At 41.9% G+C, this 13,164-nt stretch overlaps 1 protein-coding gene across 1 annotated transcript in view; it reads left to right on the forward strand.

Moving 5' to 3' along the window:
* The window catches only part of PLCB4 (phospholipase C beta 4), a 273,741-nt gene that overhangs the window by 160,031 nt on the left and 100,546 nt on the right, over window positions 1–13,164 (forward strand). Inside the window, exon 8 of the mRNA XM_032607078.1 lies at window positions 12,385–12,466. Within this exon, the coding sequence (XP_032462969.1) occupies window positions 12,385–12,466 (82 nt within the window). The remainder of the gene's footprint in view (window positions 1–12,384; window positions 12,467–13,164) is intronic.

Genomic DNA, 13,164 nt, shown 5'->3' on the forward strand with positions numbered 1-13,164 from the left:
GAATTCTCCCGACTTGCATTCAAGTTGACCTCTTCCTGGACACTTTAGCAAAGAAGCCAACGACAAATAACAGACAAAACCCACAACTACTGGGTGGAGTCATGTCTTAGAACCGCTCTATCTTTCAGAGATGAGGTGGACAGGTCACCAGCTGCCCAGCATTTGAGGGAATGCACTGGAGCCGAGACCCACAGATTACACTCAGACATTTCTGCCTCTCCTTTCCCTCTGTCTCTGCCTAGACTTGAAGCTTCAATTCTGCATCCCTCTGAGAGTATCTCCATACTCCCTGAATGTCATTCTTTTCACATTTGTCAGAACTATCCTAGAGGTCATCATTTTCCTTAACTCCATGTATTGTAACATTCATGGACTAAGGTATCCATGTGATACAACTGATGTATCAATGGGCAAATGAAAAGCATACACATCATAAAGAAGACCATGGCAGTATTCTTTTTATTTAACCTTTTATTGAGGGCTTCCAGGGTTATCGACCTCATGCATCTGTTGTGGTCTTTACAAATCTACATGTAGGATTCTCTGCTTTTTATTTAATAACTTATTAGCAAGTCAATTTTGCATTTACTTTAGAAGTTTAAAAAAAGCCCCACTAGCACCTTTGACTGATGGTTGTTGGCAAAGGCACTTTACACTGATCCTTATTTTATATAAAACCCTTTGCTCTGTTGAGAATAGCAAGACAATTATTTTAATGTATCTCAGCATCCTACAGCTATTACCAAATATGTAGTGCATTTTAATTTAAAAATCAGTATTGAAGTAATAAGTCCAAACTTAGCACAGATAGCAGAGTGAAGACCAAAAATGTAGGTTGGATTGGTTTTTACATAAATTGCTCTCCTGAGTTTTCTCCCAAGATAAGTTTCAAGAAATGGACAAAATAGAAACACATAGATTGTAATCAAAGCACTCCTAATGAGCAGTTCTGGTGTCATCTGTACACATCCTGTGAATCAAGCCATTGTTACACAAGCTTGGAAGCCTTTGCTGATTCCAAAGATCTTTGTGCAGCATGTTCACATACAAAATTATTACCCCGTTTTTTGTAGAAATAGCCTAGATATTTTGTCGTCTTCTTTAGCTTTCTCTGACATGAACGTTTTGGTGCCTGACAGCATTAACAGGTGTTTGATACAGGACATCTGTGATCCGGGGGCAGTTTGTCAGAGTTGATGGAAAATTGATACCAAGCCAGCAAAAAGCGGATAATTCTTTATGTGGATGAGCTGCCAAGGGCGAGATGGAAATTGTTCTGAATGTTTTAATGGATATGAAGAGTAAACACTTTAAAATGTCATTTCATCACTATCATTCTGGAGTTTTTAAAATGGAAACTGTTAGTGTATTGTGTGTGTAATATTAGAGGGGATCTGGCTTCAGGGTCATTAGATCAGCTTGAGAGTGGCCCCTCCTTGTGAGCTGTAACCAAAATTTAATGTCCAGGAAGCTGCGGGAAGGATAAGGGAAGAAAGTCTTTACCTCCCTCTTTTCTTTTCTTTCCTTGTACATCATGTTATGCAGTCTGCCTTTCTCCCAAACTTACAAACTCACACTTAGTTTGCCTATCCACTCAGACCAAAGCTTTGAAGGTCACTCTTTTTTCTTTTTTTTTTTTTAAACATCTTTATTGGGGTATAATTGCTTTACAATGGTGTGTTAGTTTCTGCTTTATAACAAAGTGAATCAGCTATACATATACATATGTTCCCATATGTCTTCCCTCTTGCGTCTCCCTCCCTCCCACTCTCCCCATCCCACACTTCCAGGCTGTCACAAAGCACTGAGCTAATATCCCTGTGCCTTGTGGCTGCTTCCCCCCAGCTATCTACCTTACTACGTTTGTTAGTGTGTATATGTCCATGACTCTCTCTCGCCCTGTCAAAAATCACCCTTCCCCCTCCCCATATCCTCAAGTCCGTTCTCCAGTAGGTCTGCGTCTTTATTCCTATCTTACCCCTAGGTTTTTCATGACATTTTTTTCCCTTAAATTCCATATATATGTGTTAGCATACGGTATTTGTCTTTTTCTTTCTGACTTACTTCACTCTGTATGACAGACTCTAGGTCTATCCATCTCATTACAAATAGCTCAATTTCATTTCTTTTTAAGGCTGAGTAATATTCCATTGTGTATATGTGCCACATCTTCTTTATCCATTCATCCGATGATGGGCGCTTAGGTTGTTTCCATGTCCTGGCTATTGTAAATAGAGCTGCAATGAACATTTTGGTACATGACTCTTTTTGAATTTTGGTTTTCTCAGGGTATATGCCAAGTAGTGGGATTGCTGGGTCATATGGTAATTCTATTTGTAGTTTTTTAAGGAACCTCCATACTGTTCTCCACAGTGGCTCAACCAATTCACGTTCCCACCAGCAGTGCAAGAGTGTCCCCTTTTCTCCACACCCTCTCCAGCATTTATTGTTTGTAGATTTTTTAATGATGGCCATTCTGACTGGTGTGAGATGATATCTCATTGTAGTTTTGATTTGCATTTCTCTAATGATTAATGATGTTGAGCATTCTTTCATGTGTTTGTTGGCATTCTGTATATCTTCTTTGGAGAAATGTCTATTTAGGTCTTCTGCCCATTTTTGGATGGGGTTGTTTGTTTTTTTGTTATTGAGCTGCATGAGCTGCTTGTAAATTTTGGAGATTAATCCTTTGTCAGTTGCTTCATTTGCAAATGTTTTCTCCCACTCTGAGGGTTGTCTTTTGGTCTTGGTTATGGTTTCCTTTGCTGTGCAAAAGCTTTGAAGTTTCATTAGGTCCCATTTGTTTATTTTTGTTTTTATTTCCATTACTCTAGGAGGTGGGTCAGAAAGGATCTTGCTGTGATTTATGTCATAGAGTGTTCTTCCTATGTTTTCTTCTAAGAGTTTGATAGTTTCTGGCCTTACATTTAGGTCTTTAATCCATTTTGAGCTTATTTTTGTGTATGGTGTTAGGGAGTGATCTAATCTCATACTTTTACATGTACCTGTCCAGTTTTCCCAGCACCATTTATTGAAGAGGCTGTCCTTTCTCCACTGTACATTCCTGCCTCCTTTATCAAAGATAAGGTGTCCATATGTGCGTGGGTTTATCTCTGGGCTTTCTATCCTGTTCCACTGATCTATCTTTCTGTTTTTGTGCCAGTACCATACTGTCTTGATTACTGTTGCTTTGTAATATAGTCTGAAGTCAGGGAGCCTTATTCCTCCAGCTCCTTTTTTCGTTCTCAAGATTGCTTTGGCTATTCGGGGTCTTTTGTGTTTCCATACAAATTGCGAAATTTTTTGTTCTAGTTCTGTGAAAAATGCCAGTGGTAGTTTGATAGGGATTGCATTGAATCTGTAGATTGCTTTGGGTAGTAGAGTCATTTTCACAATGTTGATTCTTCCCATCCAAGAACATGGTATATCTCTCCATCTATTTGTATCATCTTTAATTTCTTTCATCAGTGTCCTATAATTTTCTGCATACAGGTCTTTCGTATCCTTAGGTAGGTTTATTCCTAGATATTTTATTCTTTTTGTTGCAATGGTAAATGGGAGTGTTTTCTTGATTTCACTTTCAGATTTTTCATCATTAGTATATAGGAATGCCAGAGATTTCTGTGCATTAATTTTGTATCCTGCTACTTTACCAAATTCATTGATTAGCTCTAGTAGTTTTCTGGTAGCATCTTTAGGATTCTCTATGTATAGTATCATGTCATCTGCAAACAGTGACAGCTTTACTTCTTCTTTTCCGATTTGGATTCCTTTTATTTCCTTTTCTTCTCTGATTGCTGTGGCTAAAACTTCCAAAACTATGTTGAATAAGAGTGGTGAGAGTGGGCAACCTTGTCTTGTTCCTGATCTTAGTGGAAATGCTTTCAGTTTTTCACCATTGAGGATGATGTTTGCTGTGGGCTTGTCATATATGGCTTTTATTATGTTTAGGAAAGTTCCCTCTATGCCTACTTTCTGGAGGGTTTTTATCATAAATGGGTGTTGAATTTTGTCGAAAGCTTTCTCTGCATCTATTGAGATGATCATATGGTTTTTCTCCTTGAATTTGTTAATATGGTTTATCACATTGATAGATTTGCGTATATTGAAGAATCCTTGCCTTCCTGGAATAAACCCCACTTGATCATGGTGTATGATCCTTTTAATGTGCTGTTGGATTCTGTTTGCTAGTATTTTGTTGAGGATTTTTGCATCTATGTTCATCAGTGATATTGGCCTGTAGTTTTCTTTCTTTGTGACATCCTTGTCTGGTTTTGGTATCAAGGTGATGGTGGCTTCGTAGAAGGAATTTGGGAGTGTTCCTCCCTCTGCTATATTTTGGAAGAGTTTGAGAAGGATAGGTGTTAGCTCTTCTCTAAACGTTTGATAGAATTCACCTGTGAAGCCATCTGGTCCTGGGCTTTTGTTTGTTGGAAGATTTTTAATCACAGTTTCAATTTCAGTGCTTGTAATTGGTCTGTTCATATTTTCTATTTCTTCCTGATTCAGTCTTGGCAGGTTGTGCATTTCTAAGAATTTGTCCATTTCTTCCAGATTGTCCATTTTATTGGCATAGAGTTGCTTGTAGTAATCTCTCATGATTTTTTTTATTTCTGCAGTGTCAGTTGTTACTTCTCCTTTTTCATTTCTAATTCTATTGATTTGAGTCTTCTCCCTTTTTTTCTTGATGAGTCTGGCTAGTGGTTTATCTATTTTGTTTATCTTCTCAAAGAACCAGCTTTTAGTTTTATTGATCTTTGCTATTGTTTCCTTCATTTCTTTTTCATTTATTTCTGATCTGATTTTTATGATTTCTTTCCTTCTGCTAGCTTTGGGGTTTTTTTGTTCTTCTTTCTCTAATTGCTTGAGGTGCAAGGTTAGGTTGTTTATTCGAGATGTTTCCTGCTTCTTAAGGTGGGCTTGTATTGCTATAAACTTCCCCCTTAGAACTGCTTTTGCTGCATCCCATAGGTTTTGGGTCGTTGTGTCTCCATTGTCATTTGTTTCTAGGTATTTTTTTATTTCCTCTTTGATTTCTTCAGTGATCACTTCATTATTAAGTAGTGTATTGTTTAGCCTCCATGTGTTTGTATTTTTTAAAGATCTTTTCCTGTAATTGATATCTAGTCTCATGGCGTTGTGGTCGGAAAAGATACTTGATACAATTTCAGTTTTCTTAAATTTACCAAGGCTTGATTTGTGACCCAAGATATGATCTATCCTGGAGAATGTTCCATGAGCACTTGAGAAAAATGTGTATTCTGTTGTTTTTGGATGGAGTGTCCTATAAATATCAATTAAGTCCATCTTGTTTAATGTATCATTTAAAGCTTGTGTTTCCTTATTTATTTTCATTTTGGATGGTCTGTCCATGGGTGAAAGTGTGGTGTTAAAGTCCCCTACTATGAATGTGTTACTGTTGATCTCCCCTTTTATGGTTGTTAGTATTTGCCTTATGTATTCAGGTGCTCCTATGTTGGGTGCATAAATATTTACAATTGTTATATCTTCTTCTTGGATCGATCCCTTGATCATTATGTAGTGTCCTTCTTTGTCCCTTTTAATAGTCCTTATTTTAAAGTCTATTTTGTCTGATATGAGAATTGCTACTCCAGCTTTCTTTTGGTTTCCATTTGCATGGAATATCTTTTTCCATCCCCTTACTTTCAGTCTGTATGTGTCTCTAGTTCTGAAGTGGGTCTCTTGTAGACAGCATATATAAGGGTCTTGTTTTTGTATCCATTCAGCCAATCTGTGTCTTTTGGTGGGAGCATTTAGTCCATTTACATTTAAGGTAATTATCGATATGTATGTTCCTATTTCCATTTTATATATTGTTTTGGGTTCGCTACTATAGGTCATTTCCTTCTCTTGTGTTTCGTGTCTAGAGAAGTTCCTTTAGCATTTGTTGTAAAGCTGGTTTGGTGGTGCTGAACTCTCTCAGCTTTTGCTTGTCTGTAAAGGTTTTAATTTCTCCATCAAATGTGAATGAGATCCTTGCTGGGTAGAGTAGTCTTGGTTGCAGGCTATTCTCCTTCATCACTTTCAGTATGTCCTGCCACTCCCTTCTGGCTTGTAGGGTTTCTGCTGAGAGATCAGCTGTTAACCTTATGGGGATTCCCTTGTGTGTTATTTGTTGTTTTTCCCTTGCTGCTTTTAATATGCTTTCTTTGTATTTAATTTTTGACAGTTTGATTAATATGTGTCTTGGCGTGTTTCTCCTTGTATTTATCCTGTATGGGACCCTCTGTGCTTCCTGGACTTGATTAACTATTTCCTTTCCCATATTAGGGAAGTTTTCAACTATAATCTCTTCAAATATTTTCTCAGTCCCTTTCTTTCTTTCTTCTTCTTCTGGAACCCCTATAATTCGAATGTTGGTGCGTTTCATGTTGTCCCAGAGGTCTCTGAGACTGTCCTCAGTTCTTTTCATTCTTTTTTCTTTATTCTGCTCTGCAGTAGTTATTTCCACTACTTTATCTTCCAGGTCACTTATCCGTTCTTCTGCCTCAGTTATTCTGCTATTGATCCTATCTAGAGTGATTTTAATTTCATTTATTGCATTGTTCATCGTTGCTTGTTTCATCTTTAGTTCTTGTAGGTCCTTGTTAACTGTTTCTTGCATTTTGTCCATTCTACTTCCAAGATTTCGGATCATCCTTACTATCATTATTCTGAATTCTTTTTCAGGTAGATTGCCTATTTCCTCTTCATTTGTTAGGTCTGGTGGGTTTTTATCTTGCTCCTTCATCTGCTGTGTGTTTTTCTGTCTTCTCATTTTGCTTATCTTACTGTGTTTGGGGTCTCCTTTTTGCAGGCTGCACTTTCGTAGTTCCCGTTGTTTTTGATGTCTGTCTCCAGTGGCTAAGGTTGTTTCAGTGGGTTGTGTAGGCTTCCTGGTGGAGGGGACTAGTGCCTGTGTTGTGCTGGATGAGGCTGGATCTTGTCTCTCTAGTGGGCAGGTTCACGTCTGGTGGTGTGTTTTGGGGTGTCTGTGGCCTTATTATGATTTTAGGCAGCCTCTCTGCTAATGGGTGGGGTTGTGTTCCTGTTTTGCTAGTTGTTTGGCATAGGTTGTCCAGCACTGTGGCTTGCTGGTCGTTGAGTGAAGCTGGGTGCTGGTGTTAAGATGGAGGTCTCTGGGATATTTCCACCGTTTAATATTATGTGGAGCTGGGAGGTCTCTTGTTGACCAGTGTCCTGAAGTTGGCTCTCCTACCTCAGAGGCAGAGCCCTGACTCCTGGCTGGAGCACCAAGAGCCTTTCATCCACACAGCTCAGAATAAAAGGGAGAAAAAGTAGGGAGAATTAGTAGAAGTATGAGTAAAGAAAGAAGGAAAGGAGGAAAGGAAGGAAGGAAGAAAGAAGCAAAGAAGGAAAGGAAGGAGGGAGGGAGGGAGGGAGGAAGGAAGGAAGGAGGGAAAGAAGGAAAAAAGACAGAAAGAAAGATGATACAGTAAAAATAAAATAAAGTATAATATAGTTATTGAATTAAAAAATATTTAGAAAAAAAAAAAGGGACGGATAGAACCTTAGGACAAATGTTGGAAGCAAAGCTATACAGAGAAAATCTTACACAGAAGCATACACATACACCTTCACAAAAAGAGGTAAAGGGGGAAAAATCATAAATCCTGCTCCCTGAGACCACCTCCTCAATTTGGGGTGATTCGTTGTCTAAAGGAGGAAAGGAAGGAAGGAAAGAAAGAAAGAACGAAGGTAAAGTATAATAAAGTTATTACAATTAAACTTAATTATTAAGAAAAAGAATTTTAAAAAAAAAGTCATGGACGGATAGAGCCCTAGGACAAATGGTGGAAGCAAGAGTATACAGACAGGATCTCACACAGAAGCATACACGTACACATTCACAAAGAGAGGAAAAGGGAAAAAAATCATAGATCTCGCTCCTAAATTCCACCTCTTCAATTTGGGATCATTCCTTGTCTATTCAGGTATTCCACAGATGCAGGGTATATCAAGTTGATTGTGGAGCTTTAATCCGCTGCTTCTGTGGCTGCTGGGAGAGATTTCCCTTTCTCTTCTTTGTTCTCACAGCTCACAGGAGCTCAGCTTTGGATTTGGCCCTGCCTCTGCGTGTAGGTCGCTGGAGGGCGTCTGTTTTTTCGCTCAGACAGGACGGGGTTAAAGGAGCCGATGATTCGGGGCCTCCGGCTCACTCAGGCCGGGGGTTGGGGGATGGGGGAAGGAGGGGCACTGCGTGCGGGGCCGGCCTGCGGGCGGCAGAGGCAGCGTGACGTTGCGGCAGAGGCCGGCGTGACGTTGCACCAGCCTGAGACCCGCCGTGCGTACTCCCGGGGAAGTTGTCCCTGGATCCCGGGAACCTGGCAGTGGCGGCTTGCACAGGCTCCGCAGAAGAGGGGCGCGGAGAGTGACCTGCGCTCGCACACAGCCCCCCTGGTGGCGGCAGCAGCAGCCCCAGCGTCTCCCGCCCGTCTCTGGGGTCCGCGGTTTCAGCCGCGGCTCGCGCCCGTCTCTGGGGTTTGCGCTTTCAGCCGCGGCTCGCGCCCGTCTCGGGGGCTCGCGCCCTCAGCCGCGGCTCGCGCCCGTCTCTGGGGTTCGCGCTTTTAGTCGCGGCTCGCGCCCGTCTCTGGAGTTCCTTTAAGCAGCGCTCTTAAACCCCTCTCCTCGCGCACCAGGAAACAAAGAGGGAAGAAAAAGTCTCTTGCCTCTTCGGCCGGTGCAGGCTTTTCCCCGAACTCCCTCCCGGCTAGTCGTGGTGCACTAACCCCTTCAGGCTATGTTCAAGCCGCCAACCCCAGTCCTCTCCCTGAGCTCCGTCCAAAACCAAAACCCGAGCCTCAGCTCGCAGCCCCGCCCGCCCCGGCGGGTGAGCAGACAAGCCTCTCGGGTTGGTGAGTGCTGGTCGGCACCGATCGTCTGTGCAGGAATCTCCCCGCTTTGCCCTCCGCACCCGTCGCTGTGCACTACTCCGCGGTCCCGAAACTCCCCCCTCTGCCTCCCGCAGTCTCCGCCCGCGGAGGGGCTTCCTAGTGTGTGGAAACTTTTCCTCCTTCACAGCTCCCTCCCACTGGTGCAGGTGCCGTCCTTATTCTTTTGTCTCTGTTTTTTCTTTTGCCCTACCCAGTTACGTGGGGAGTTTCTTGCCTTTTGGGAGGTCTGAGGTCTTCTGCCAGCCTTCAGTAGGAGTTCTGTAGGAGTTGTTCCACGTGTGGATGTATTTCTGGTGTATCCGTGGGGAGGAAGGCGATCTCCGCGTCTTACTCTTCCGCCATCTTCAAGGTCCCCCCCACTCTTTTTTCTTTTCTTTTTTTTTTTTTTTTTTTTTTTTTTGCCATTTCCCATTCCTTGTAACATGGAGTTGGAACCAACAGCTATGAGTAGAAGGAGTCCCAAGGGAGAAGATGTATTAAGAGGGCTAAGACCTCAGGGGTGGTCATAGCAGCCCAACTCCCTCATAATCCATCCACATCCTGAAGGCCCAGCCTGCCTACGACAAGGGTCTGGTTCTGCAGGGGGCTTCATTTCATGAACACTCCTTGACTGTTTCAGAAGATGGTATTAAAACCATTGGATAGATTGTAGACCCTTTGAGGGCAGAGTGAGACTCCCTGAGTTTCTAGGGTCATTGCTGTCTTGGTTGCCTGTAAGGTCTGCTAGAACAGGGAATTTAATCAGATGGACTGGGTACTGCTTAAGGGTATTTGCTTTTCTAGCATTTCCTTTCAGGTAGGTAGTGTGTTTTGCTTCAAGAGAAGCTCTGAGCACCTGTAGCTACGAAGCACTAAGCTGTACTCTTTGGGGCTGTGTATAAAGGGTTGAATAAATTGCAATCCCTTATACACACTCTACATGCCCATGAAACGCCTTTGATGGTGTCTGAAATGCCCCCAGCCTGTGATAAGTGTGTTTATTTCTCTCAGGACCCTGGTTAAATACTGGGCCTCCAATGCAACTGGAAACTCAGAGAATTCACCTTTGCACCACAACCCACTCGCCCCTAAGCTGAATCCATTTTGAGACCCAAGAATGACTCTGAAAGCTGCCTGGAGAGAAGGCAATAAAGGAGCCCCATCCCCCCTCCTCCCCACCTCCAGGGAAATGGTCTCTTCCACTTCCTTGCTCCTATTTTCTCTTAGAATGAGGGGAGCAAATCTGTGTTGAGGTTGCCCAGCCCGAGCCCCCTCGTGAAAAGATGGGCCTGAGAACGAGCTCTTCTGACCATCATACTGCCTCTTGACTTTATTTGTTTATTTTGGCCCCTCGGCAGGTGGGATCTTAGTGCCCTGACCAGGGATCAAAGCCATGCCCCCTGCCGTGGAAGCATGGAGTCCTAACGATTGGACTGCCAGGGAAGTCCCACCTCTTGCCTTTATTATCTTCTGTCATATCTCTGGGCTCTGATTTTGCCCTCACTGATATATTCCCATGTGGATTTCCCTCCTTCCTGCCCCTGGGCACCCTATTTTCTCCTTCTCTCAGTTTCTCTATCTCCCACAAATTCTTGGACAGACTACTCCCAAAAGATGTCCTTGTTCTGCTTCCTATTTCTTGGCGTTTCCCCAAGCCCCAGCCAAGATTCTACTCCTATGAACTCTCCCTTTCCTCCCCACTCCACCCCCTCCCCAATACCAGGTTGTTTCACCAGAAAGGCTCAGGCCCTACACCTGCTACATTCATGACCATGTTCATCAGTTTTCATCTCCTTTATGAGGCCTGTTGAAACCTAACAGAAGCTCGAGTTAGCTGAGATTCCTCTGAGATTGCTAGGCAGAGTTTCCACCTGGTTACAGGTGCCAGACATCCCAAATCCTGCTGGAACCTGCAGCTCTCACATTAACACATACATACTCTATTTCAAAAAAAGACACACTGAATAGCCACTTTCCCCTATTATAAAGAGCAGATAAAGTGCTTCTCAACTCAGTCCAATGTATGAAAATTCCATGAACTCTAGAGAAGTGGGAAAATGTGGGCATAGCACCCTTGACCCTAGAAACTGGTTTACTTAATGTCATACATATATGCTGTACCATGTCTGCAGATTTGTTAAAGAGAATTCATAGGCCTCCCTATATTTGAATACAACTGTCTCAAACATTCTTAAAACTGTACTTCTTGAAGTATTCTTAGACCACGTATGAAACAATAAAGCTTTGAATAAACACATAGCAATTCGTTTACCTACAGCTAGTTCTTCCCAATCTCTTCTGGGAAGTTGTACTCTGCAGTTGAAGTGGTGCTTTCTCCCACTCATCAAGATTAAACGGCGGTCACTGCTTACATTGGGAACTTGCCTTCCACTTAACACGAACGGTGGAGTGCACGACAAGGTTGGGCATGGGAGGTGCTGTTACAGATCCTCCTGTACTCACAGGGAAGGTGGTCCAAAGCCAAGCTTCACAGATGAAAGTAAGCTCTGTCTTCCAGCAGAGGCTGGACTTCTGATTTAGACTTTAAGTTATTATGGTGATAAATCACCTGTGCCTCCATTCGGGGAGTGAATGAAGGCTCTTCGGGTAGCCAAGACATGGCTCAGAGTCAAGTATGGATTCCAGGGTCCAAGTCCTCTCCTCAATAGTGTTTGTTCTGAGTGTCACCAATTCATTTATCAGGAGTCTCTCTCTACTTTTATCATCATCAGGAAATATGCTCCTTAAGGTTTTATCCATCTTACTAGCCTTGATGAACACAGTACTGATTCAAAGGCACCACCATTATTCAAAAATACTGTGTCTCAGGGGAATGCCAAGATTCTGCTGAAACATTGAATAATTGTTCCCCTGCCTCCCCTCTCCCTGACACCTGTCACTTTCATAATAAAGTCCCCAATCCTTGAGGCAGCTGACATGTCAGAGTAGCTAAAGGGTGCTTAGCTCAAAAAAAAAAATATATATATATATATTATATATATATATATATATATGTCTGATAATGCATGTCAGCTGTAGTATGAAACCAGGTAATGGCGATCACAGGCACATGCTGTGTGCTAAGGGACCTCCTTCCTTTCCCCAAGTCAAGATATTGTCACCATGAGGTTTTATTCTAGACATGCTGTTCCATCTGCCACATTCCTTTTTCCTAAGAAAGCAGTTTGATAGGATCGGAATTTATTATTGTGATTGTCCAATGGTCTGTATCCCTGGTGCATCTTACATTCACAAGTAGAGAGAGACCACCTGTCTTAGAATCAAGTCACCACACTGGCACAGCCAGCTCTGGTAACCAGAGAGACATTGCAGGAGCTAGTTTGGGAAGTGAAAAATACCTAAAAATGAAAAGTAATTTTATTTTCCTTTTTCTTCTCCCCTATCCCACCATCCCTAGTTTTAATGGGATATTTGCATCAGAGAAAACAGAATTAATAGTAACTTTATTTCTTTTTCTTTTCTGCCCTAGTATTACCAGAACCTTTGCATCGGGGAAGACAGAAAAGGTGATCTTTCAAGCACTCAAGGAGCTAGGTCTTCCCAGTGGAAAGGTATTCATTAATCTAATAATGTTTCTAAAACCACTTTGTGTATTTATGTTCTCATGTAATAAACAAGATTGTATTAAACTGATTCAGTTAGATTCAGAATTAGATTCAGTCACACATAGTACAGTCAATTTTTCCTTTATTCTCTTTCCTTCTATCCTTCCTTCCTTTTGTTTTCTGGGCATTTTAACCTAAACATTTTAGTATTCAAATAGTGTACTTCCAAATGTTGTTGTCAACTTTATTAAGAAAAGGAAATGACAGCCAGGCTGCTCTTTCACACAGCTTATGGAAAACTTATTTTACAGAAATCCATCAACATTGCCTGGACCACGTATAATGTCAGCATGAAAAATGGCTCATAAATTCAGTTCTTCAGGATGGCTGTGCGATATTTTATGAAGCACCTCTCCCCAGACATACCATTTGTGTTTGTGGCCCTCTGGATTTAAAATAATTGCAATTAACGTGTTAACTGCAAGAAAGATTTAAGCCTGTTGCTGCCTTAACAAATCCGATTTGAAATATGAAGTTCTGTATGAAGAGTAAACTCTTATAGCATCCCCTTCATGTGGTCTTGTGAAAATTCACAAAATAAGCGTAAGAAAACATTGGGCTTGATGTCATCATCCTTTAGGCAGGCACTTGCTTTTCTCCTTCAAGGAGAGAAGGAAAAAATGTTTCTTTGTATTTGTTCTGTG

The sequence above is a fragment of the Phocoena sinus genome, chromosome 15 (genome assembly GCF_008692025.1).
Source record: "Phocoena sinus isolate mPhoSin1 chromosome 15, mPhoSin1.pri, whole genome shotgun sequence".
NCBI lineage: Eukaryota > Metazoa > Chordata > Mammalia > Artiodactyla > Phocoenidae > Phocoena > Phocoena sinus.